The following is a 25528-nucleotide window of genomic DNA, read 5'->3' on the forward strand; positions in this document are numbered from 1 at the left end:
CGAGGACACCAAGAACAATCTTCCTGCTCTTTGATATAGTGGGCTCTTCTGTATCCACACTAGACAGCATACAGACTTGATTTTATATCTTATCTCAAAGATAGCATTACCAGCACTACAGCACTCACTCAGTATCACATCAGAGTGGTACACCAGAACAATCAAAGCACCAGCCTAGAGGGGTGCTCTCATTTTATAATTATCAAGAAAGACTGAACAGGTTAGAACCATTGTCTCAGTTTGGCTAGCGAGCTTGATATCGTCATGTTAGAATTGATAATTAAGGAGTTTTCAACTGGGCACTAGGAAGAACTCAAGGTAATCAGGAAGAGTCGGCATGGTTTGTAAAAGGAAAGTCCTGCTTAATCAAATTATTGGAATGTATTGAAGGAGTAACATGTGTTGTGGATTGAGGGAAGCCTGTCAATGTCCTAGATTTGGGTTTCCAGAAGACATTTAACCAGGAAGGCCAATGAGATGCTTGGCCTTTTAATGAGAGGAATTGATCATAAAAGTTCATTATGTATCAAATATACAAGACATTTGTGGGAAGATGTCTTGAAAACTATTTGCTGTTTTAGCCTCTTTTTTAAGGAGAGATGTAAATGTGTTGGAGATGATTCAGAGCAAGCTTACAATGTTGATACCTAGAGTCAGTGCTGGGTCTAATGGGGAAAGATTGGACAGGGTGGCCTTCTTTCAATAGAGTTCAAAAGACCAAGGGATGATTTGATTGAAGTTTATACACATTTTTCTAAGATGAAGATGGATAGAATCTTGTTTGGCAAGAGATTCAAAGGCAATTAGGGATAGATGGGAATTAAGAATTCGGAACATTAACAAAGCAGCGATGAATGGTAGAGCAGGTTCGAAGGGCTGAATGGCCTGTTTCTGCTCCAAGTTCAAATGTACATTATGAGAGAAGCATTCTAGTCATGAACATTGGTTTCCTGGTGTGACTATAAGCAGTCCCAACATGCCAAGGAGGCCGGGTAGATCTGAAATGTGTGTTCTGGTGAGTGGGATAAGAGAGAATAGGGCTTGGTTCAAGAGCCCATGGTGAGGATTAAGTAAAGAGATGGCCTTTAGGGAGGGAAGACTAACTCCAGTGGGCCCAGAAGACCTGCAAAGGAGCCCCCTCCACGCCTCCAATACAAGTTTGCCCAAGGTTGGTCCACCAAGCTAAAGCTAACAAGCTTCAAGTACAATTTGGACCACCGTCTCTTCACGGGTACATGACTGGCAATTGGACCCTTAACTGGTCTGTAACTTGTGACTTCAAATGGTGAAATTCATTTTTTAAAAAAGGTTACCTTAACGGGGACACCGTTGATTATTGTAAAAATCCAATTGGACCACGAATGCCTTTAAATGAAAGGAATCTGCCTTCCCAGTCCTGTCTGGCCTGCATGTAACTCCAGACCCTAAAGATGTGGTTGAGTCCTAACTGCCATCAGTGATGCTTACACCCTGTGACACCAGTGGGGCAACAGAACTTTCAGCCCAGTTTTTGTGTTTGTTTGCAAATCCAAAACTCGGAGCCATAAATATGGTCACCAAAAAATTCAATATGGAATTTAAGAACCATGTCTTTACCCTGACAGTGATTAAAATGTGGAACTTGCTATCACTTGAGACAATTGAAGCAAATGATACAGATGCATTTAAAAGGATTCTGGATCATGAGAGGGAAAGGAAGATGTTAGGAGAGTTAATAGAATGGGAGGAGGCTTGTGCAATGCGTATACACTGGCACAGACCAGATGGACAAAGACCATAAGGAATAGGAACAAAAGTAGGCCATTCAGCCCCTTGAGTTTGCTCTGATATTCAATAGGGTCATGACTGATCTGATACTGCTCACAGCCACTTTCCTGCTCTTTTCCCAAAACTCTTGATTCCCCTATGATCTATCCCAGCCTTAAATATACACAAGGGCTCTGTCCACACAGCTCTCTGTGGCAAGGAGTTCCAAAGACTCACATCCCTCTGAGCGAAGAAAATCCTCCTTATTTCAATCTTAAATTGGTGCCCCTTCATTCTGAGACTATGCCCTCTGGTCCAAGACTCTACCATGAGGGGAAACATCATCTCAGCATTTACTCTGTCAAGCCCCGTAAGAATCCTATATGTCTCAATGAGATCATTTCACATATTTCTAAGCCGTAATTTCTCTGTATAATATATTCCATACAACACTGCCTTCAGATAGTGGAGTTCCCAATGTATTATTTAATTCTCAAATGGGCCCTGAAATTACATAATGCACTTAACTAGTAGCTAAACTAGAGGAGAGAAGAATTTATTTTAAATGTGTTAAGTATTTATTCATTGGCTTCTACAGAATAATATTAAGGATCCAACTATTAAAAGGTCACTGTGTGTAGTTTAAGGTGAAGTTCTGAATATTACCATCATTATTCTTTCCCTTTTATATACTGCTAAATCTACTACCAGCTGTCTCTCATCTCTACTTTAATGTGACATAGCAAACCCCCTTCCCCACCTCTCCACCACAGCGTTTCCCTGCTCCTCCTCCAAAACCACACAAATACCAAGCAACCATTATCAGATTTAAGACTGTGGCTACCGTTCAAACATAAACTGTGTTCCGGTCGATTTGTTGATGATATATGTGGGGCCTCATTTGACTATCACAATCCCATGACCGCACAGGAATACTTCTCAGTTCTGTTGTGCAGGAGTGAAGGCTTAAAAGATTCCAAGCTTGGCTGGTTACTTCAAATATTTGTAAAACTCATTCAGTCCATGGCCATTTCCATTTACTTTAACAAGTGAAATAGCTGCAGTATCAACTAGTCAGCTCCTACATCTTGTTGTGTTTCCTGTTCAATTTCCTGTTGTCTGTAGTTTCTTACGTTTGAGTCAGCATTTAACATTGAAACTGCCTTTGTAAGTGGTTCAAATAAAAATCCTGTATGCTCACAGTCTCCCATAACCACTTGGAAAATAGGAATGGGATTAGGTCATGTAATAACTTGAGTCTGTTTATCACCAATCAGTGAGGTAATGGCTGATATATGAGACTTAACTCGATTATTCACCTCTCTCCCAAACCTCTCAACACCTTGGTTAGCAAAAGTCTGTCCATCTCAGATTTACAATTGACAATTATCTAGCATCAATTGCCATTTGCAGAAGAGAGTTCCAATGTTCTGCTACCCTTTGTGCGTAGAACAGTTTTCTAATTTCACCCCGGAAGATCTGACTCTAATTATTAGACTATGTCTTTGCATCCTGACTTTCTATTCAATAGAAATTTGTTTCACTCCTTCGCTATCTCTTAATACCTGCAAAAATAAAGTTAATAAAATCATCCCTTAACCTACTAAATCCCAGGTAATGCAAGCTAAGCTTGTGTAATCTTTGCAGGTCTAGCAGCATCTGTGAAGGAAGAAACAGAGTTAACGTTTCAGGTCCGGTGGCCCTTCCTCAGAATCTGAAACGTTAACTCTGTTTTTTCGTTCACAGATGCTGCCAGACATGCTGAGCTGATCTAGCAACTTTGCTTTTGTTCCAGATTTACAGTATCCACAGTTCTTTCGGTTTTTATTTGTGTAATGTTTCATTGATGTGCAATGATCATTATGGTAAACCTGCACTGCATTCCCTCCTTCCAACTTATACTTCCTAAGCTATGGTGCCCAGATTCTCTCAGAGTTCTCTGCATGTGACCTAACCAGAGATCTGTATTGGGAAGACCAGACTTTGATCCCCTTGTATTCAAGTCCTCTAGATATATGGGTTACTTCCTATACCCTTCACTAAATTCCAGTGACCTATCTACTTGATCCCCAAGTCTATGTTGAACTTTCACTGTTCCTAGATTTTCGCCATTTAGATAATATTCTCCTTTAGCATTTTAAGTCCAAACTGGATGGCTTCACATTGGCCAACAAGAGAATACATTTGTCCATTTGCATAATATATTAATATCTGTTTCTACTTTTATTCTTCCATCTACTATCTCATTATCTAAATTGTTATTGAATGTTAAGGCCCCAACACACATTGTTGGGAGAAACCACGGACCGCTGTTCTGAAGAAGAGTCACTGGACTTGAAATACTAACTCTGTTTCTCTCTCCACAGATGCTGCCAGACCTGCTATGTTTTTCCAGCAACTTGTGTATTTTATTACTATAACCTGTCAATTGAAGCGCCCTGACCATTATTCCTACTTGTTATTTCCTGCCACTGCAGCTAATTTCCTAGCTACATCAATAACTTGCCTTCAATTCTTTGGACTTCAACTTCAGCAAGCCTGGCAGCATCTGTGGTTAGAGAAACAGAGTTAATGTTTTGAGACTGAAATGACTCTTCATCAGAATTTTCATCAGATATGATATTCCTTTTAGGAATCTGTGATATGGCTCTGATCAGCTGAATATTTTCAAGGTGTTTAGTCACCCTATCCCTTATTTAATTCTTTGTCAATTGCTCAATCACGGATGTTATTCTAATTTGCCCATAATTTCCTGATTTCCCTCTGCCACCTGTCATAAACTGTGAGTGACGGTGTTCCCTGCTGAGGGAATGGTTCACAACTTGACACGATTGGTGTAAGATAATAATTTGGGCATCTACCCCAAGGGGAGGTGAGGGCAGCAAAATCCCCAGAAATTTCCATTCTAAACCACACTCAATTCTGACTTGAAACCATATCGATGCTCCTTGACTATTGCTGGATTGAAATGGGGGTGCTCTGTTCCCAACAGCGCTGGTAGCTCACAACCATGTTCTCCATGGCAATTCGGGATAGGCAATAAATGCTGGCCAATCTAGTGACGCCACGAAGAATTCAGTTTAAAAATCTGAGATGTTCTCGCCTATAAAAGCCTTGCGTGGAAGCCACTTGCTTCTGAGGAGTTTTTCTCTCTTTAGTCCCATTATTTCCTCATTGCTGTTATTATTGCTTGCACTGGGGGTTGGTTAGTTCAGTTGGCTGGATAGTTGGTTATGATGTAGGGTAATACCAACACCATGGGTTCAATGCCCACACCAGCTGAGGTAACCATGAAGGATTCTCCCTCCTAACTTTCCTTCACCTAAGCATGGTGACCCTCAGGTTAGACCACCATAAGTCATCTCAATCCAATGAGAAAGTGGGACTCTGGCAACCTTTCCTTTTATTGCTTGCATTAGTTTGGGTGAGTACCAGCATGACTCAATAGCAGTTTCTTTGGGATATCTGCTATGCCACTTGCTCTGCAAAATATACCGATGCTTAGTAATTATTCAGCACATGCACCGTCTATCATTTAGTTATTTTCATCAACAATGTCCCTGTTATTGGTTTTCAAGAATTCCACATTATTCCTGACAACCATCCTTTTCCTCATATAGTTGTGCTTCTGGTGTCAAGTTTGATGCCCTTGCAAATATCTTCCTATTCTCACTTTGGGTAGCTCTCATGATCTACTTTTCTGTCCTTTGTATATTTTCCATTCAACAAGATGTGTTTTTCGTTTTCAGTTTTGTATTTTTTTTTGTGTTTGCAGCTTCTTGCTACTAAGTGACTATGTTGACCAAGATTCTTAAGTCTCTCTCCCATCTCTGGCACTATCTTATACATCAAAACCCAATACCTGACAGTGGCCAATTGACTCTTGTAAAAGAGAAAAGACAGGTTAGCAATTCTTGGTGACACTTTATTTGGGTGCAGAGAAAGACTCTGAAGTGAAACATTAACCTGACTGTCTTTTTTCCAACCAAGAGGCCTGCTGTTCATTTTCAGCACTTTTCCCTTCTGTTTCTGCCATTGTTCTCTGCAATTTATTTCAGTTATTTGTCTAATTTTTGATTTGGAAAGGACTGCTGCCTGAAAATTACATGGAACGAATGGGCCCCTTAAAATGGAAAGAAATAAGGCTCTGTGTTTACAAGCGAGGAGCCCACCTTTTGATTAAGAGGGGAGAGTAAAGATCGGGCATCACAAAAGTCTCACAAATTGATAATGGAGATATATACAATAAAATGTCAAATGTCCTGATAAATCTGAACGTTTCTCTTGCTCCCCATCTCTGATGATGTTGGATAGTTACCTTGCCCCTGATGAGCTGCTGAGACGAAAGCAGAAATTGCTGGGAAAACTCAGCAGGTCTGAAAGCATCTGTGAACAGAAATCAGAGTTAATGTTTTGCATCCAGTGACTCTTTTCTCACTGGACCCGAAACATTAACTCTGCTTTCTCTCCACAGACGCTACCAGACCTGCTGAGTTTTCCCAGCAATTTCTGCTTTTATTTTTGGTTTCTGATTTCCATCATCCGCAGTCCTCTCACTTTTTTATTTGTTGAGGCAATTAATTGCCTATGTGACATTCCCTGCAGTCTCTAGACTGGGGTTCTACTAGACATGAGTAAATTTCTACTCTCCTCCTACTCCCTTCTTGATTTATCTGTCTGATGCTCATCTCTTGGCCGATGTGGTAAAATAACTGTAAGTTTTGGCTTTCAACTTAAAAAAAAGAATGCTTGCAGTGCTACCCAGAGTTTCAATAAACTCTGGAGAAGGCTTGTGCTGGAATTTGCAGGCATCTCAATATTGATTTCATACACAAATGTCTCGGAAGGTATAAAGAAACCGGCAGTTAACACTGCAGTGGCCGCAGTCCTGTTCCAAAACCTCTCACCTCAGGACAGAACCTTCTCACTGCAAATAAGCAAGTTGTGTTATGAAATCTCCACATTCTTGAAGTCAGTTCTCAGTTTTGTATGTTTCAGGTGTATCAGGAATATTAAGAATTGAATACATGCTCGTTATTCCATGCTGTATAGGATACTAGTTGTCTAAAATGCCTGAAATTAAGGACTATATCTATGAGCACGTCCATCATGTCTCAGTCTCTTATTCCTTGCTCATTATTTTCACTGTGGACTTTCATTTGTCTGTTGTGAATGGTTCAGATTATTGGCTAAGGAACATTAATGTTTTCGTTGCTTTGATTTGACTGGACAATGGTTAATGGTCTCAGAGTGAAAGCATTAGATTGCCAGTGTTCTTCAACTTTTGTTTAAACTCACAACTTTTTTTTGTGGCAAGCCAGATCTGTAAAATGACATGGGGGCACATCTTTTATTTCCACTGTGCCAGGGCTGATGCACTCATTTTAACTTGCTGATTTTATGAATGGTCTTGGTGTCGCAATCTCTTGGTAATAGAGACGCAATGTCGGGAAGGTTCAGAGGTCAAGCCTAGCTGATGTGATTAGTGGGAGTGACAGAATGTGCTTTCAAAACCACTCAGCAGATCTCTGAGAGAGAGAGAGGGAGAGAGAGAGAGAGAAAGAGAGAGTGAGTGGCAGAAAGATAAAACTTCAACAGCACAGGGAAAGAAAGGGTTGAAGAGCTGGTCAAGAGGGCTGGGCTCTGTCTATATTGCTGAACAGGGGCCCGATTCAGCTCTGTGTTCACTGGAGTTCTCTGAGCTTTCCAATAGATTGAAACTTATCTATCTGGAGAGCATTCAAACAAGTCCAGCTCTCTGAGGCCCACAGTAGCAGAGTTCCACATCTCTAAGTACAAACACAGGTCAGCAATTTCTGATTTTATTCTGAGTGCTTTTTGAGGAAGAAATCTAGTGTAGCCCGCGGGTCACTTCAAGAAACAGTTTGTGCTTTTATTCACTTTTACAAGTGGTAGAATCAAAACTCATGAAGAGGCTTTCTTCTGTGTGTTGCAAGTCAGGGAGTTCATTGCGTCCCTTAACGAATGAATGTTGCTGTTTTTGCTTGTTTTTATTTATTGCTTTGCTTTCAATCTTCCTGGCTTGGTCCAGAATTGTCACTTACCAAAAACACAATAAGCTTTCTTTAGCTCTGCAGTGGGATTTCAATTTTTTTTTGTTTTTGAATATACACACATATATGTCTCTGAATACATAGAATTATTAAGGCACTGTTGTGATGTAGACAGCTTTTTAGACCATCTTTTAACTATTGTATCATTAGAAATTGGAAAATGTTGAATGGAAATGCTTCACATGCAAGAAGTACTATCTAAAAACGGGCCAAATACTGTGAATGACCGTATGTTACCACAACATTACTACCTGCGACCCTCACCCCAGCTGGGAGGTTATTTGGGAGGATCTATGTGGTACCTAAATTTGAAAGTGGACGTTTATGCCCCTGAACAGATGTCTGCTTTCTTACAGTCTGATCACTCACCAGAAACATTTATGAAATATCGAATTTCAGCAAAGGCAGCAATCCAGCTCTAGGAAAGTGCTGGTTCAGGCTGGGCAGGTGTAATGTGGACTGCTGTGTGGATATGCTGGCATTGCAGTTAGGTCACCCTATGATTCCGAAGAAATTGAGAAAACTAGGAATGAGGAATAGTAGTTTAAGACTGTGGGCATACTTGTGACATGACAAGGGACAGTTCTAAATGGCCTCCCTCTTATCAAAATACCGGAGAATCTGCAACATGCATTGTATTGTCAAGAGAAAAGCTGGAAATTCTGTGACACTTCAGCTCCCAGTTAGGACAGGATTGTGACACCCTCTTTGAGGCCTCAAGTTAGTTTCATAAGTTTTCTTTTCCTGCTGGTGATTAGCTGAACAAATTTCTACAAAATGCATCATTTATTATTTTGAATTGAATACCGTTGCTGAATAGGTCTTGTTTTGAGCTGAAAGCTGGTTAAAGTAAATATTGAGGAGAGAGAATTTGTTTGTTTCTTGAATTTTAACAAATTGTATTTCACAATAACAAATTGACAGATATGCCGCCACAGACCCAGAATGTAGTTTTATATTGTGAAGTGAAGCGGTTTTTGTTTTCATTGCTCTTAAGATGTTGTGAAAGTGGGTGAACTTGCTGAAGAACTGAGCAAGCTCACAGCTCTGGACACATAATACAGTGGGATACAAAGGGTAACATCTACTACACTAGGCAAGGGGGCCTCCTAGTGGTGACAGAGATTAGTTACAGGCAAGGGCCCATCTCTTAAATTCCGTTAAGATCACTGAAAAGTAAAATCTCTGTTTGAATAAGGGCTGAATCATGTGCACTGCTGCATAAGCTGCATAAACCAGGAGACATTGGAATACTTTAATTCTTTGAAAAAAATCCCTTGAATCTTGCAGTGGAGAGAGCCACACCTGAAACTTCAGTTCTTTGCAGGTCATGGAATGAAGATTTTGGACTCGGTTTAGAATAGAATAGAACCACAGGATTGTCACAGCAGACAAGGAGGCCATTTGGCTCATTGTGTTTTCACTGTTTCTCCAAATGAGCAATTTACTGAGCTCCATTCTCTTGCCTTCTCTACTTAATGAGTTGATGGTCCAGCAATAAGTCAGAATGTGAATGAGAGGCAGGTCCTTTCCCTCTTGAGCTTTTTTTTAACGTAGATACTTTTACAATTATCTTCTGTAGTGTCCTGTGAGATCTGTTCAAACGTGTTGAATTAAAGTGTACTTTGAATTCACTAGTTGCTAGTCAAGTTCCGTAATCACTAAGGCACGTTAAGCCAAATTTCTCCTCCTGAATCCTTACAATACATCAGCCAGAAGAAAAGGTGCAAGACAGCTTTGAAACCTGTCTCCTGAGCTGGTGCTGCAGGTTTTGGATTTATGCATTACTGTCTTGTCCTATGTCTTTCCCACTTTCTCTCTTGTAGTGATTGTTCCTTACTGGATGAGAGTCCATGGGATGTCATGAGTTTTCCCTTAAGTGCCAACACACACATGAAGGGTGGGAGATAGTTTGACCATTGCAGCCTAATACACTTCATTCCTCACCTCACATCAACGATCAGTGATCAGGAATGCGAGTGGTACCCAGTGTGCGCATGACTCTCCGGTCCCAGAACATGCGGTTGACTCTTCCAACCATCACAGCTGACAAAGGATGGCCAATTAATTCATCCCAACTCCAAGAACAAAAATAATCAAAGGACTCATCCATTTGCCATGCTGCTGTCCGGGTCGTTAGTCTGAAACTAGACCCAGATTTACATTCTCAGCTCCCCCAAATTCACCTAACACAACATTTACGTCCAAGTCTGATTCTGCTTCTCTTCGGTGATCCAAGAGACAGTTATTGGCATTCCAGGCTCTGTTGAACAGGTTTGAAATTTGGCTGGTCCTTTCCTGCATTTGGCCCTAGCCTCTGCTTGTGTGAAGCTAACTCCAGCTGTAACTTGTATGTGTTCTGTGTTTGTGAGGTCTGCAAATATGTGTGTGTTTGTATTAATATGTACTGTTTATGTTTATTCTATGACTGGCTTAGCGCCTCGTGTGTGTGTGTGTGTGTGTGTGTGTGTGTGTGTGTGTGTGTGTGTGTGTGTGTGTGTGTGTGTGTGTGTGTGTGTGTGTGTGTGTGTGTGTGTGTGATGTCTTGAGCGGCACCAAATATGAAGCAATACCAGAGCAACAGTTCCTCCTATACCCTGCCTGCCCAGTTTGTTGTACCACTCTGTGGAAGAAAATTCAATGCAGAAAACAAGAGGTCAATAATTCACCAACACCTGATTTGTGCAATTGCTTAGGACCAATTTTCACCATGTGTGTGTTTGTGCGTGTGTGATTTGTTTTGTGCGTTGTGCGAAATGTTTGGTCCTCTTGTGATGTTCAGGTTATAATAAAGCACTGTTCTCGTTATTTCCCTCCAACAAAGTGCTCAACTCAAATCCCAAAGGCAAAATGGGCTCTGGTAACATTTAGCGTCTAATGTAATTGGTTGGTGCAGTTGCCCTGAGCTGCTTCTCATTTTCTTCTCCCAACATCCTTTTTAAATCCCTTCTTGCCTCTGGATTATAAGCTTTCAAACTGGGGTCCTGACCCCAGGGTGTCAAAAGGTGGCAGGGGGATCACAAAATGTTCAGGAGGTCACCAGATTTCAGTACTTGCCCTGCCCTCTGTATTTGTTGATTCTCACTCCATTTCTGTTGTTTTACTCTAATCATAAATATCTTCCTTCAGAATATATTTTTCGCTTCAGACAGCTGCCAGTGTCATTTGGAAGTTGAATTGTGCTCCTAGGTGCATGTCTGTAATCGCGAGGAGTTTCCTCCACAAAGAAATAATTGTAAAATGCTCTGCACAATCTAAGGCTCTAAAGTGGGTTGATGAATTGAAACACAAACCCAAACCACTCAACGCTAAACTTGAGATCTCAAACCAGAGTTGACATGTTTAGTCAGAAATACCTCTCTCTAACATGAGACGTACTAACATCTCTAAATGCAATTAAAAGTATTCTGGTACCCATCTTTCATCAGTTACTCCAAATTTACACCTTTTGGCTTTTTGTTCAATCCTGGCTCTGGCAGGGCAGTGACTGTCCCTTCCTCTGGGCCAGGAGGACTGAGTTCAAGTCCAACTTACGCCAAAGATGTATAATTAATATCTCTGCACAGGTTGATTAAAATATCTACTCCTCATTCCTGGAAGCTCTTGTGCCACAATGGTAATGTCCTTACTTCTGGGCCAGGAGACCTGGGTTGATGACCCAGTTGTTCCAGAGGTGTGTTATAATATCTAGTTGATTAGGAAAATATCTACTCCTCTGTCCTGAGAGTTGGCCCACACAGCTTTGCCTTCTTTTCCTTGGCCTGTTGATGGAGATCCCAGGCTTCAGTTGCTCAAAGTGTAGAGTAGAAAACTGTAGATTTGAAACACCATGAGCAGTCATTGAATTTTTCAGGTACAAGTGGTGCACAGACTGATGAGGCGCTGAGCAGTCATACAATAAACACAAACAGTACATATTAATACAAATACACACAGACTCGCAGACCTCACAAACACGGAACACATACAAATTATAGCTGGGATAACAAGGTGTGGAGCTGGATGAACTCGACAGGCCAGGCAGCATCAGAGGAGCAGGAAAGCTGACGTTTCCGGTCTGGACCCTTCTTCAGATGCTCCTCTGATGCTGCCTGGCCTGCTGTGTTCATCCAGCTGCACACCTTGTTATCCCAGACTCCAGCATCAGCAGTTCCTACTATTTCTGAGCAAGTTACAGCTGGAGTTAGCTTCATATAAGCAGAGGCTAGGGTCAAATGTTCTGTCTCTGGGCAGGAAAGGACCAGCCAAATTTCCAACATGTTCAACAGAGCCTGGAACGTCACAACTGTCTCTTGGATCACTGAAGAGAAACAGAATCAGACTTGGATGTAAGTGTTGTGTTAGGTGAGGTTGGGGAGTTGTGATGTAAATGTGTTTCTGTGTATTTACCTAACAAGTATCACTGATAGCTCCTCCACTGTTACTATGGTCAGTGCATCATAAATTCATTGTTAGTCAGGCTACCATTTCAAAGTGACAAAGGTCTATCTGGTGAATGGTTTGTCAGTCAAATGCTAAGTCACTAGCATCAACTTGAGAACCCAGCAAGCTTCAAAGTGATAGGTACTAGACCAGCCTTAAGCACTGAACAGTTTCTGACTGATATCTCAATACTTGCTCTTCAGAGTTTGAAATATCTACCATCCCAAGCTCCTACACTTTAGCTGTGGAGAATTGTTCAGCAGGATTGCAAATTCCATTTAATGCTTCCCCGTATGAAGACTGCAAAGTGAAGCTAGAGAATCTTTCACTTTTTGTTAGAATGCAGCTCTGGGCAATGAGACAGAATGTTATTCAGGGCTGTGGTTTATGTTCCAGCCCTGTGTACAGGGTTTTAGTGAAGGAACCATTGATATTAGTTGCTATGAATCTGGAGAATCCCAATTCATTTTGCAGGGTGAAGTAATTGCTGCTCTTGCTGTCTAAGTCTACAAAGTCCCTGTCAGTTTCACAGCCTAGATTAATTCTCTATTTAATCTTAATTCCAGATTTACTATAAAGTAATTAAAGAGGTTAAATCGGGCGACGAACTGTTGGTCTTTATGAAGGACGGCGTCTATCCTGATGGGACAATGCCACCAAACCTTGATGGTAAGGCTTGTCGTAAGTACATAGACAAATGACTAAATTGGGCAGTGATTGCCTTTGTCTGCTCATGGCTAAACAATGTGGTGTCTCTCAAACTGATCGCGAGCGGACCACACATTGTCTCTCTACAGAATCATGATGAGATAATGCAGTGCCATTGCACCTGACCCCACAGGACCCCAAGCAGTGATTCTCTACCTGATTGTGGATAAGGCAATGCAGTACCTTCCCCATCTGATCGGTGAGACAATGAGGTGTCACTCCATGCAACATATCTCTATTTGATTGCAAATCTCGAAATCAACAAACGTAACTGAAGCCCACCATGATGTACTCTTTTTGTGTTCTCAAGTGGAGATCCAGTCAGCTTCTGAGAAAGGCCATTTGTGATTTTCCACCCCTGCCCCATTCCTCTCGGGAACATGGGAACGCAAATGTCATCCCAGCTTGACCCATCTCTTTCCTAGCACCCATGTGCAATGCAGTGGCAGCGGACCCAGCCTGCGATCAGTGGACTTCCACCTGGTTGCAACAAGGGTTGACTTGTTGCAAGGAAATGTGTGCCAGGTTACTTTTTGCTTTATTTAATTCCTCCCAGTTTCCTCTTCTCCAGCCTTAATATTTCAGCTGGATGATGAGATATTAAACCACATCAGGGTGCAGAACAAAATAGGAAAAGACTTGTGTTTACATGGGGATAGCAAGAACTGCAGATGCTGGAGTCAGAGGTAACACAGTTTGGAGCTGAAGGAACACAGCAGGACAGGCAGCATTAGAGGAGCAGGAGAGTCAACATTTTGGGTTTACATACTTCATCATGACATGTCCCCTCTCACCTCCATCCAAGGCCCAAACTTTCCATATTCGACAGGGATTCACCTGTATGTCCTCCAACCTGTTCTGCTGTGTCCATTGCTCTAGCTGTGGCTCCCTCTACATCAGTGAGACCAAGTGCAGACTCAGCAACAGACTCACGGACCATAACCAACAACACCTTTCAGTTGCCGACCATTTTAACTCCCCCCTCCCACTCCCTGGGTGACATGTGCATCCTGGGCCTCCTCCTGTGTCACAGTGACACCACTCACAAACTAGAGGAACAATATCTCATATTCCACCTTGGGAGCATATGAGCCTAAGGTCTCAACGTCGAATTCACCAGTTTCAAAATCTCCCCACCCCCAGCCCTCATCGCATGTCCAACTCTCCCTCTCATCCCCACCTCCTTGACCTGACACAACCTGTCCATCTTTCCCACCTATCTGCCCCACCCTTCCCACTGACCAATCTGCACTGTCCCCTACCTGCATCCACCTATCACCATCCCACCCACCTTCCCCCAGCCCAACCCACCCCTTATTTATTTCTGAGCTCCCTTCCCCTTCCCCAGTCCTGATGAAGGATGTAAACCTGAAGCATTGACTTTCCTGCTCCTCTGGTAATGCCCGACCTGCTGTGTTCCTCCAGCTCCACACTGTGTTGCATTTATATGGTGCATTTTGCAACTATAAGATATCCCAAAGCACTTTACAGCTAATGCAGTACTTTCTGAAGTAAAATCAATGTTATAATTCAGACCCAATTTTCTTATCATCTTGGGCTTGGTGCCTGATTTACTTAAAGGTCAGTTTGTGTGTTTAGCTGAGTGGGCGTACATTTATGAACCCTTTCTGTATCAGCAGAGGGGTTGGGGGTTGGGGGTGGCTAACCCTCCTGCATCCATGGGCTAAAGCACCTTGAGGTGTGTTACTGAGACACACAAAGTAGCAAGGCCCTATGTCCCATTCTCAGTCAATTGTAAGTGAGTAAATGTTAACCAGCCAAGGCCAGGTGTTACAATAGACCCAAGCATCCCTGAGTTAGGGAGAGAAAAGGGAGAATTAAAAATGGATTCTTGCATGGAACCTGCACTGGAAATGCACATTTCTGGCAACTGGGCCCTGACCTTTGCCGTGACTTGGGGTACAATGTCACCCAGGCCATTTGTAAAGGCTTAAACATGGTGAGGCGTTTGAGGGAGGTGTGTAACCAACCTCTGGTAGAGTTGCCAGCTATCACCTTGTGAACTATAAGGCAAGGAAACTCTGGCAGGAGGATAGACCATGGTGGAGCACAGGAAGAATGAAAGGTGACTTGTGTGCAGCCAATGAGTGAAGTTTGAATGAGCTGCTCAGTTTTCTGTCTCCAGAGGAACTGGCTTTGTGGATTTGTGTGCAAAAGCCACATAACTCTGCTTTCTTTGACTCTTTATTTTTTTTTGAAACCCATTAGGGCCCAATTTTACTTTCGGTCTCTCTTGTTTCAAGTGCTGTCGGTAACAACAGAGATGCACAGGCAGAAATGTCGAGTGTGGGGAGGAGGGAACGGTGGGATTCTTGTCGAAGTGAGAGGTGAGGGGGCAGAACCCAAGCAGAACTGACCCCTTCACACCAGTTGTTCTGTTGGAAAATTTACAGCATCCAGTGGATTGTTTGACTTGGCACAGGGAGCAGGATGCTGCCTCATAAACTCAATAATAGCTGCTCCCTTTCTTTAATTTGTTTGAACTTAGGCTGCAATAATTTATGATTACACAGCGCAGGCCCTCACAGCATTCAGCCGGAGTCCTTTTCCCTGCATGATTTTAACTGATTCTCTGCTCAAATCTTTAACTCACTCTTTATTTCTCTACCGTTTCTTTCACCTGGTCCGTGGGTCTTTCTTCGTGCGCCGGCTCCCACAGACGAACAGCGCTACCGATGTGAAGACTGCGACGAGCTGTTCCGCTCGAAAGTGGCACTGCGGCGACACCAGGCCTATGCCTGCAACAACGTTAACGCCATCTTCACCACCATCAACGAAGAGTTCAAGCAGAGCCAGCTGGGGGACGAGCAGCTTCACGAGTGTAAGGACTGCGATCGGATATTCCCCAATGAATACAGGTACGTGAGACCGCAGGCTAATGGCTGGCGAAGGTGGCGCCTTAAACCCCTTGCTGCTGGTGCCAGTTCCACATACTCACTACAGCTTGCCGCAAACCGTTACTTAATCTGTGTCAAATGTTGGAGCTCTGGAGCTGCACAGCAGGAAGAAAGACAGGTCAATTAATGGCAGAGCCTTCTCCAAATGGCTATATTCATAGCCTCCCTTTTCCACACCGCTTTCATTCTATTTTTAATATTTGACATGATAGCGTGGATGAATTTAACATCTGTCCTGAACAGCAGGGGCCATGACGAAAGAGGGTAAGCTTCGAGCTCATATGTTATTCCCTGTTTAGAGAGAATGTGTGAGGTGAGTGAAGCACTGCTCAGAGAAACATCATAAACTAGAGAGGTGAACTGAGTGACTTCAAGCTCATTCATTTCGAAAAACTCTGCCATTTCTCCACTCAGTTTATCCTACTGCTGTCGAAATGATTTAAGGGATCTTGTCACCACAGTCCCACTTCTGTATGTCCGTTCAAAGCTCCTGTACTCAGTTTCTGTCTATAGTTATTTAATGCAGATATTAACCTTAAGTTCCTCACTTTTGATGATAGCAGTAACTATCATAAGTTCTGTCCTCATATTTGCGTGTCAAAACAGTTTTGTGTAACAGGGTACTTTTAAATTTGTGAAATGCTCCAGTTTCTTATCGCTTGCTATAATTTAAATCACAATTATTCATTCACTAATTGAGCAGTGTTCAACTAAATGTTCATTAACTATTGTTTAACTGCGCTGCTGGGATTAATTTGTAAAAGTTTAGCCCCCTTGTTGCTGCAACTTCCAGTAATTTAGTGAGATAAAGGTTTGTTTCCCATTCTCTTTCAAGTGGACTTGGGGTGGAGGAAGTGGGGGGAAAGGGGAGGGAAGTCATTTATATATGGTAGTGTTTGTAGAAGCTACAATGTTCTTTCAGTCATTTCCTGGAAGCCTGTTTAGCTAAAGTAGTTAATAATGAGAATATATTGTTGTCGCAAATGATTTTGCTGCTCCTGAATACAGCCTTCGGCACACTTGCAAATGGATGGCTCCCAGATTGGAAATCCCAGTCTGTTAACTGCTTATCTTTGTGCTGGGTCAGTAAAACCCCTCCTTATTTGGTAAATATTTGATTCTAACTGTTAAAACCTGCTCTTTTGTTCTGTGCGGTTTATGATTTCTCTCTTCTCATGTTAAGAGTCTGGCTTACATACTTTTTACAGAAACTTACTCCCCAGCTTGTGTGTAGCTGCCATCCCTATCACTCCCCTGAAGAATAAGTAGGGTACGCAACAGTATGTTGTCTCAAAACTCTCCGCCACTTTCATTGTAGGTGTTGGCTCTTCTTGTGTGAGTCCCTAACAGTGAGCATCAGTGAGTCAGTCAGCTATAGGGGCCATTCATGTTGAGCCCAATCCTGTGCTCACTCCAATGGCCACATATGTATGCTTTCAAAGTGGCACACTGAAGGGCTAAAGCAGAAGTTTCTGGAAAAGCTCAGCAGGTCTACTCTTCGATTTTGGGCACTGACTAATTGCAACACCCCAATTGGTACAATGACTGAAAGCAGTAAGGCCATTGAATGAACTCGAGATCTCCTGCACACAGTACCACTCAGATTTACCTGCTGGGATAGCAGGAGAGCTGAAGTTTCGTTTTCAAGGTTATATAAAAACTGTCTTACATCTGGGTGACTCTTGGCGCTAAGTTGTCTATTTCTCCGTCCTGTTGGTGCAGCCTGGAACAACACATGATCATTCACAGTGAGGAACGTGAGTATAAGTGTGACCAATGTCCGAAAGCCTTCAACTGGAAGTCCAACCTGATTCGCCATCAAATGTCACATGATAGTGGCAAACGCTTTGAATGTGAAAATTGTGATAAGGTAAGGTTGAAGGTAAGAAGAGCCAAACCTTTCATTGTCTCATTGTTTATACTGTTATTAGTTCTTTCTTTGAAATCATTAGTTAAACTGATACAATGGCAGCTGGTTAGCAGGGATTCTGATTAAAGAGGCTAAGGTTAATTATTTACTATTTAACTAGAGTCCTGATTATTTGGAAATTCACCCTCTTTTTCTCTGGCCTGTCAACTGGAAAATACACTGACGGGATTTGTTTAATGTGCAATTTCTGACAAGTCTCTCCCCTGAGACCTCGCAATTAACAGAGCTTCAATATCACATCACTCAGAACTTGTCCCTCATACTCTCGGCAACTTTGGAAAAGACATGATAAAATCCTGGTGAAATTAATTTAAGCATAACTGGCATTACTAGATGTAGCGATACAACAGTACGGAGGCTAATGGCTTCAGAGATAGTAGGAACTGCAGATACTGGAGAATTTGAGATGACAAGGTGTAGAGCTGGATGAACACAGCAGGCCAAACAGCATCAGAGGAGCAGGAAAGCTGACGTTTCAGGCCTAGATCCTTCTTCAGAAATGGGCCAATTCCGAGGAAGGGTCTAGGCCTGAAACGTTAGCCATCCTTCCACTCTGATGCTGTTTGGCGTTCTGTGTTCATTCAGCTCTCTACCTTGTCATCTCAGAAGCGAATGGCTGTTGTTTTGCAGAGGCTCAGTCCGCACTCCTGCACCAAGAGACCTGGGTTCAAGTCTTACCTTTTCCAGAGGTATGTAATAACACCTCTGAACAGGTTGATATAGAAAAATAAACACAGGACAGAGGTTGGCCACTTACAAAGTGTCTCGAAAGTGAATCATGTATTGCAGGTATCTACAATAGGTCTGACCATGGCATTACAGCCTCTGGCTGTGTTGATGCTGGAAGCAGCTGAAATTGAACAGTGTACCAGTCCTACATGAGGTATTGCAGACTGAAGGACTGACTGGATTGCTGTGTAAAATCACAACATAGTGATTTGCAAATTTCATGGAAATGCAGGAACAGGCCAATCAGCCCTCTGAGCCTGTTTGGCCATTCAATACCATCATGGGCTGATTATACTACCCAACGGCTGCTCCCATTTTGTCCCAAATCCCTTTACTCCCTTTAGCTTTAAGAACCAGATCTGTTCCCTGCTTGAAAACATTCAACTACTTTCTGTGGCAGTGAATTCCACAGGCTCACCACTCTCTAGAGGGAAGCAAATCTCTTCATCTCAGTCCTAAATCATCTACCCTGCATCCTTAGACTGTCTCCCCTGTTCTGGACTCCCTTTCTGTGTTCACCCTGTCTACAGACATGCAGTACAGAAACAGATCTTTTGGTCCAATTCGTCCATGTCAACCAAGTTTCCCAGTGTATATTGGCCCCATTTGCCTGTGTTTGGGCCATATCCTTCTAAATCTTTCTTATTAATGTACCAGTCCAAATTACTTTTAAATGCTGTAACTGTACCTGCATCTACCGCTTCCTTGTGCTACTGAGTAGAGTTCATTCCAATCTCATTTGATCCTTTACCATATTTCAAATATATAGTTCTTAAACAATTAAACTTAAATTGTTAGTAAAAAAAATCCCTGTGCATCAGATGTGTTTGGGGGGGGCTGGGAGGAGGGATGATGTGCTGCCAAGGTGAATGATAAGGAAATGGATAGAAAGGTAAGCAAAAGATTGAAAGCTGATGCTTGAAATTTAGAGAAATAAAAGACTCTTTCCTTCCACTGTTTGAGTTTCCGCTGATTCAAATTCTTATCAGGTGATGATCTGAGTAGAGTTTTAGGTTGTGTCATCTTTCTGTTGAGTAAAAGGGAGGGAAAAGTATTCTTTGTTTCTCAAGGTGGGACTGCGAACAATCACTAGTCCAAGATAACAGGTGTGGAGCTGGATGAACACAGCAGGCCAAGCAGCATCAGAGGAGCAGGAAAGTTGACGTTTCGAGGGTCTAGGCCCGAAATGTCAACCTTCCTGCTGTTCTGATGCTGCTTGGCCTGCTGTGTTCATCCAGCTCTACACCTTGTTATCTCAGATTCTCCAGCATCTGCTGTTCCTATTATCTCTCTCAATCACTAGTACAATGCTGTTTAACCTTGTATTGCTTAATGAAATGTCCCAATATCATGCTGCTTCACTCACACATAAAGAAAGGCAATCGAGGTCGTGAAAATCCATCCTGCCTTCCAGGATCACAGTACAGCTCAAAAAACTTGATTCAAAAGTATTTAATTTTCGTGAAGTGCTGTTAGAACTCAACAAACATCACTGGGGCTGTAAACCCTGGATGCTGTCAGAAGTTCAGTAACAGCAGAGCTCCTGTTCCATTTTAGTTTAAAGAGAAATTGGATTACTGTTTTAACCTCAGTCAATGTTGTGGTGCTACAATTCGTTCCCCCAAATTCTATTTCCCTTTCCCTTTTCTGATACATTATTACCATATTAGTCCATAGAAACTCCTTCCCAAGACAAATCCATACAAAAGTTGCATATTGTTGAAAGAGAGAAACTTTTCAAGGCAGCAAGGAAGCTCAATCCATTACTTTTGATTCCACAGCGAAAGTCACCATAAGACTGCTCTCTCATTAGACAGACCATGAGTGGCAGTTTAGCCCCACACCTCAGTGAGAGATAAAGTAACGAAAATGGAACCTTTATGTTAATCTCAGAATTGAAGGGATTGAATCTGCACTGTTTATGTAACTCAGCTGTCCACCCAACTAAGCGAGCCAACCTCCAAGAACAACTGGTATATAATGTTCCATATGTCTACAGAAATAAGTCGCCTGGCCGCTTATTGAAATGACATTGGGAATGCACTAAGATAACAAAGTGTGGAGCTGGATGATCACAGCAGGCCAAGCAGCATCTTAGGAGCACAAAAGCTGATGTTTCGGGCATAGACCCTTCATCAGGAAAGGGGGATGGGGAGACAATTCTGAATAAATAGGGAGAGAGGGGGAGGCAGACCGAAGATGGATAGAGGAGAAGATAGGTGGAGAGGAGAGTGTGGGTGGGGAGGTAGGGAGGGGATAGATCAGTCCGAGGAGGACGGACAGGTCAAGGGAGCGGGATGAGGTTAGTAGATAGGAAATGGAGGTGCGGCTTGAGGTGGAGGAGGGGATAGGTGAGAGGAAGAACAGGTTGGGCAGGCAGGGATGAGCTGGGCTTTGGAATGCAGTGGGGGAAAGGGAGATTTTGAAGCTGGTGAAGTCCACATTGATACCATTGGGCTGCAGGGTTCCCAAGTGGAACATGAGTTGCTGTTCCTGCAACCTACAAGTGGCATCATTATGACACTGCAGGAGGCCCATGATGGACATTTCATCTAAGGAATGGGAGGGGGAGTTGAAATGGCTTGCGACTGGGAGGTGCTGTTGTTTATTGCGAATCGAGCGGAGGTGTTCTGCAAAGTGGTCCCCAAGTCTCCGCTTGGTTTCCCCAATGTAGAGGAAGCCACACCGTGTACAGTGGATGCAGTATACCACACTGGCAGATGTGCAGGTGAACATCTGCTTGATGTGGAAAGTCATCTTGGGGCCTGGGATAGGGGTGAGGGAGGAGGTGTGGAGGCAAGTGTAGCACTTCCTACGGTTACAGGGGAAGGCGCCGGGTGTGGTGGGGTTGGAGGGGAGTGTGCAGTGGACAAGCAGTATGCACTTATTGTTCACATACTCCACTAAGGTTGTGACAGTTTTTGGTTCTTTCCTTTCCACATTCCCTGTTGTAAATTGCTGCTCACGTTACATTTTCAATGGTATCACCATCAACTGTTGCAAATGCAAAGGCAGATTTTTGCCATCAAGTTACCCTGTGGAATTAACTTATGAAATCTCCCCTAGTCACTATCTCATTTTCATAAATCACCAGAAACAACCCTGTTGGTAATTGATCAACTTTTGAAAAACTTATCCATTTGTGATCATGTGACACTAAAGGTTCTGCCGTGACTTATGTGAATCTTGTCGCATTCCATTCCTAAACTAACAAGTCATTAATGCACTGATTCCTGCTCCCACACCTTCACCTGTTCAAGGCTTGGCTTTTGTTTTTTGTTATTTACATGCTTCCCCTCAGTGATATTGTCTGCAAACTCAGCATGAGATTCCACATTCATGTGCTGACATCCCTCAGCTCTGCCTCACACCACTTCTCTTGACCTTTGCAATGCCTGATTGATTAAATTATTTGTCTATAACATCTCATATTGTTTGAGCAGAAATTTCCTCTGATTAACTATTGGTAAGGCAAAAGTCGTTGCTGTTGATTCCTGCCACAAAATCTATTCCCTGGCCATTTTTTCCATTTGTGGCAATTGTTTAAAGCCAAGACAGAATCATTTCCAAGTTAGTATCCAGTGTATGGCCTCTGTGCTCCAATTTGGCTGTTGCACATCCCAATTTTATTCACTCCACACATTGGCAGCCTGCTTTCAGCTGTCTTGACCCTCTGGGCATCATGGTGGCTCAGTGGTTAGCACTACTGCCTCACGTCACCAGGGACCCAGGTTTGATTCTACCCTCAGGTGACTGCCCTTGTGGATTTCCTTTGGGTGCTCCGGTTTCCTCGCACAGTCCAAAGATTGTGCAGGGTAAGTGGATTGGCCATGCTAAATTGCCTGTAGTGTTCAGGGATGTGTGGGTTATACATGAGGAAATGTAGGGATAGGGGAATGAGTCTGGGTGGGATGCTCTTCAGAGGGGCAGTGTGGACCTATTGGGCCACATGGCCTGTTTCCACACTGTAGGGATTCTATGATTCAACTGCAGGATTCCCAGCAGGAACATTTCTGCCTCTCTTCCACTCACTTTTCCTTTAATGTGCTCCTGAAAGCAAATCCTTCGGTCATCTCCTCGAGTATCTGACTCGGTGTCAAAAGTGTTTTATTGATAAAGTTAAGTACCTTGGGACATTTATCTGGTGTTTTGTTAAGTGCTGTGTATAAATGCATTGTTGTTGAGTGCATGATTCTACGTAGAAAGTTACACATCTGAATTTGATTTTCCTCTGCTATCCCAGAATTGCCCTTTGTCCTTCAACCCTGAGCTCTGTAGTTATTTTATCCAAACTGTTCAGGTCACCTCTAAATGGGTCTTGAAACTAGACCTTCTATCCCAGACGTAGGGGCACTACCACTGTACCACAATTCCCTTTACTTTAGCTCTCTGGATATTATCAAATCAACATGCTCAGAGATATTGCTATTACTCCTGGAGCAGATTGGATTTGAACTAAGATATCATGGTTCAGAGGTACAGATGTTACCACAAGGCCATAAACACTCTAACTTTAGCTCTGTAATGCAATCTTGTTAACAGAAGCCAGATAATAAGTAAGTATTTGATTAGTGACTAAGTACAATTTTCTTTTTCAACATCAACCTGTTCAGCAATGTTATTACAAACCTGTTGAGCTGATGGGATGGAAACCCCAGTCTCTTGGCTCATAGGGAGGCATACCACAAGAGTTCCTCTGATGAGAAGGATATTGAAATAACAGTCTTTGTCAGTGAAGCCTTCATAATGGCCAACCCCAATCAAATAAACTGATAACCAGGAGTCTGCCCACACTTAGATTCCAGCTTCAAGTGGTCTAGTTAGATTACATTGTAAAGATCCCAGCAAGAAGGGTTTTAGGCTGCTTTGTTTCTCTTTTCTTTGAAAAAGAGACATTGTGGAGGTATTGCTGAAAGCCTATCGCCTGCTGGTTAAGCAGGTGCAGAGCTATATACCACAGTTACATCGGTAATAAATTTTACCAGACACCTGACATTGACAGAACCCAGCAATGCAATGAGATCAAAGGTGCAAAATCTGCGACATAGCACTTAAATGAACATGAAGCCAAATTAATACAAAAGTAACTGCAGTACAGAGGAGTGCCTGACTAGATCAGTTGCAGAAGATCCTTAATCACAGAATTGTTGGGTCAATTTCTATATTAAGTGCAATAGCACTGAGGGTCCTTTTGGTGCAGTGGTAGAGTTCCTGCCTCTGACTGGGGATGTATGGGTTCAAGTCCCACCTACTCATTACACATCCAAAAACACTGGCTTTAAAATATCTAAACTACTCAGTTCACTGTGTTTGTGTCTGCTTTTTGAAAGAGTTGCTCAATTAGTGTTCCTCCTCCTGGTCCTGCAATTCTTCCCTTCTGATATTGAGATTCCTCTGCAATAATTATTGATCCTGTTTTAAAGAGATCTCCAATACATGGGACCAGACAGTCCCCTTTAACAGGTTGCTGTGTAAGGTTCCCAATGACTCGCTTTATTATTGCTCTCTCTCTTTCCAATTCATCAGGTCTTCACTGATCCAAGCAATCTCCAGCGACACATCAGGTCTCAACATGTGGGAGCCCGGGCACACGCTTGCCCTGACTGTGGAAAAACCTTTGCCACCTCATCTGGATTAAAGCAACACAAGCACATACACAGCAGCATTAAGCCTTTCACCTGTGAGTTATTGCATCTGTCTTATCTTCATGTGTACTTGCGGGTATCCTGTGTTGTCTGACATCTAATCACTTTTTCCTAGTCTTATGATTGACTAAATCCAAGAACTCAGTGCGGTCCTGCCAAACCTCTCCATTTTTTCAGAAGGTCATTTGTTTCTGTCAACACTCATGCCAGACTCGTGCTTTTTCCTTGAGTTTGCAGTTCTAGAGACTCCCCAGCATGCTGCCCTGCCCTTTTGTTACCCCTTTATATCCTTTCAGATTTTGGGTTCAGCTAACTTGCAAAAAAATGCTTACTTCCCTCATTAAATAATTTGTCTGAGCCCTCTTCTCAGCTGAGTCAGTTTCAAAATAACCCAGAGGAATGTATACTGACTATAAAATATTTTCCAATCATACCGTTTCTCAGTTCCTTCACCTCCTCACCCCCTATTTCTCCCCTGTAGGCATTGACCCATGTTGGACTTTCATGGAGGCTGAACATCTTCACCCTGTGACCTTGCTTCACCTTTGTGCCCAGGCAGTTAAATAAAGAGTCTTTGCTTTTGCCCTCACCAGCGCTTTAACTATCAGTATTTATGGAAAAGCTGTGAAGTATTTGCTTTCTGACATAAGCGATATCACAAGCAAGCCAAATTTACCCCCAATTTTCTTTAACATATTGCTGCACTGCCTGGTTGAAGTCCTTACTTTATGCCCCATTCTTGAAACCAAAATGGCTGCCCAGTGTGAGCTAACAGAACTTTGATTTGTAGGTATACTTCTGACTAATGCCAGACAGTCATTAATACCAATTCCCTTATTTACAGAGATTTGACCTGACACACTCATTTCCTGTCAGATTTTTGCGTTAGCTGTTACAAATTGGAGATTAAATGCACTTTCTGATAACTAGTCTGCCTGCCTTCTCGAACCCATTAGTGCTCAGAGATAAGATTCAACTGGAAAAAAAATTTTGTAAGGCTTTGCCACATATGTTCAGCTGTGCCAACTTGTTAGTCATCGTGTCATTGATAAGTTGGTGATTAATTCCAGTGCTCAAAGTGATTATTTGCAGTGATAGGCTGAAATATAGGGACGGACTGAATACTTTATGAAGAATTTGCAAATTGTGATATTTGTGTTTGTGTTAGTCACACACTCCTGGGAGACTGACCTTTGAGGCCCAGAATTGCCCTACAGAGTCAAACTAAATATATCGAAGCTGTCACTTTTCATTTCGTCGACACTGAGCTTTATGATATTGGCAACAGTATGTTTCCTTCAAGTTCCAAGTCAAACAAGGAATACAGGCAGATGTTGACTATTTCTGCAGCAGTTG

The 25528-nt window shown here is 42.6% G+C and overlaps 1 protein-coding gene across 3 annotated transcripts in view; it reads left to right on the plus strand.

Moving 5' to 3' along the window:
• The window catches only part of prdm16 (PR domain containing 16), a 667238-nt gene that overhangs the window by 563954 nt on the left and 77756 nt on the right, over window positions 1-25528 (plus strand). For 2 of the 3 annotated variants that reach the window (XM_048561011.2, XM_059638054.1), the window contains exons 4-7: window positions 12809-12911; window positions 15631-15829; window positions 17591-17738; window positions 24054-24207. In XM_048561011.2, coding sequence (XP_048416968.1) covers window positions 12809-12911; window positions 15631-15829; window positions 17591-17738; window positions 24054-24207 — 604 coding nt within the window. Of the gene's footprint in view, window positions 1-12808; window positions 12912-15630; window positions 15830-17590; window positions 17751-24053; window positions 24208-25528 lie in introns of all 3 variants that reach the window. The other variant, XM_048561012.2, reaches the window with a different exon arrangement.

Source organism: Stegostoma tigrinum, chromosome 28, assembly GCF_030684315.1.
Source record: "Stegostoma tigrinum isolate sSteTig4 chromosome 28, sSteTig4.hap1, whole genome shotgun sequence".
In the NCBI taxonomy this organism is placed as follows: domain Eukaryota; kingdom Metazoa; phylum Chordata; class Chondrichthyes; order Orectolobiformes; family Stegostomatidae; genus Stegostoma; species Stegostoma tigrinum.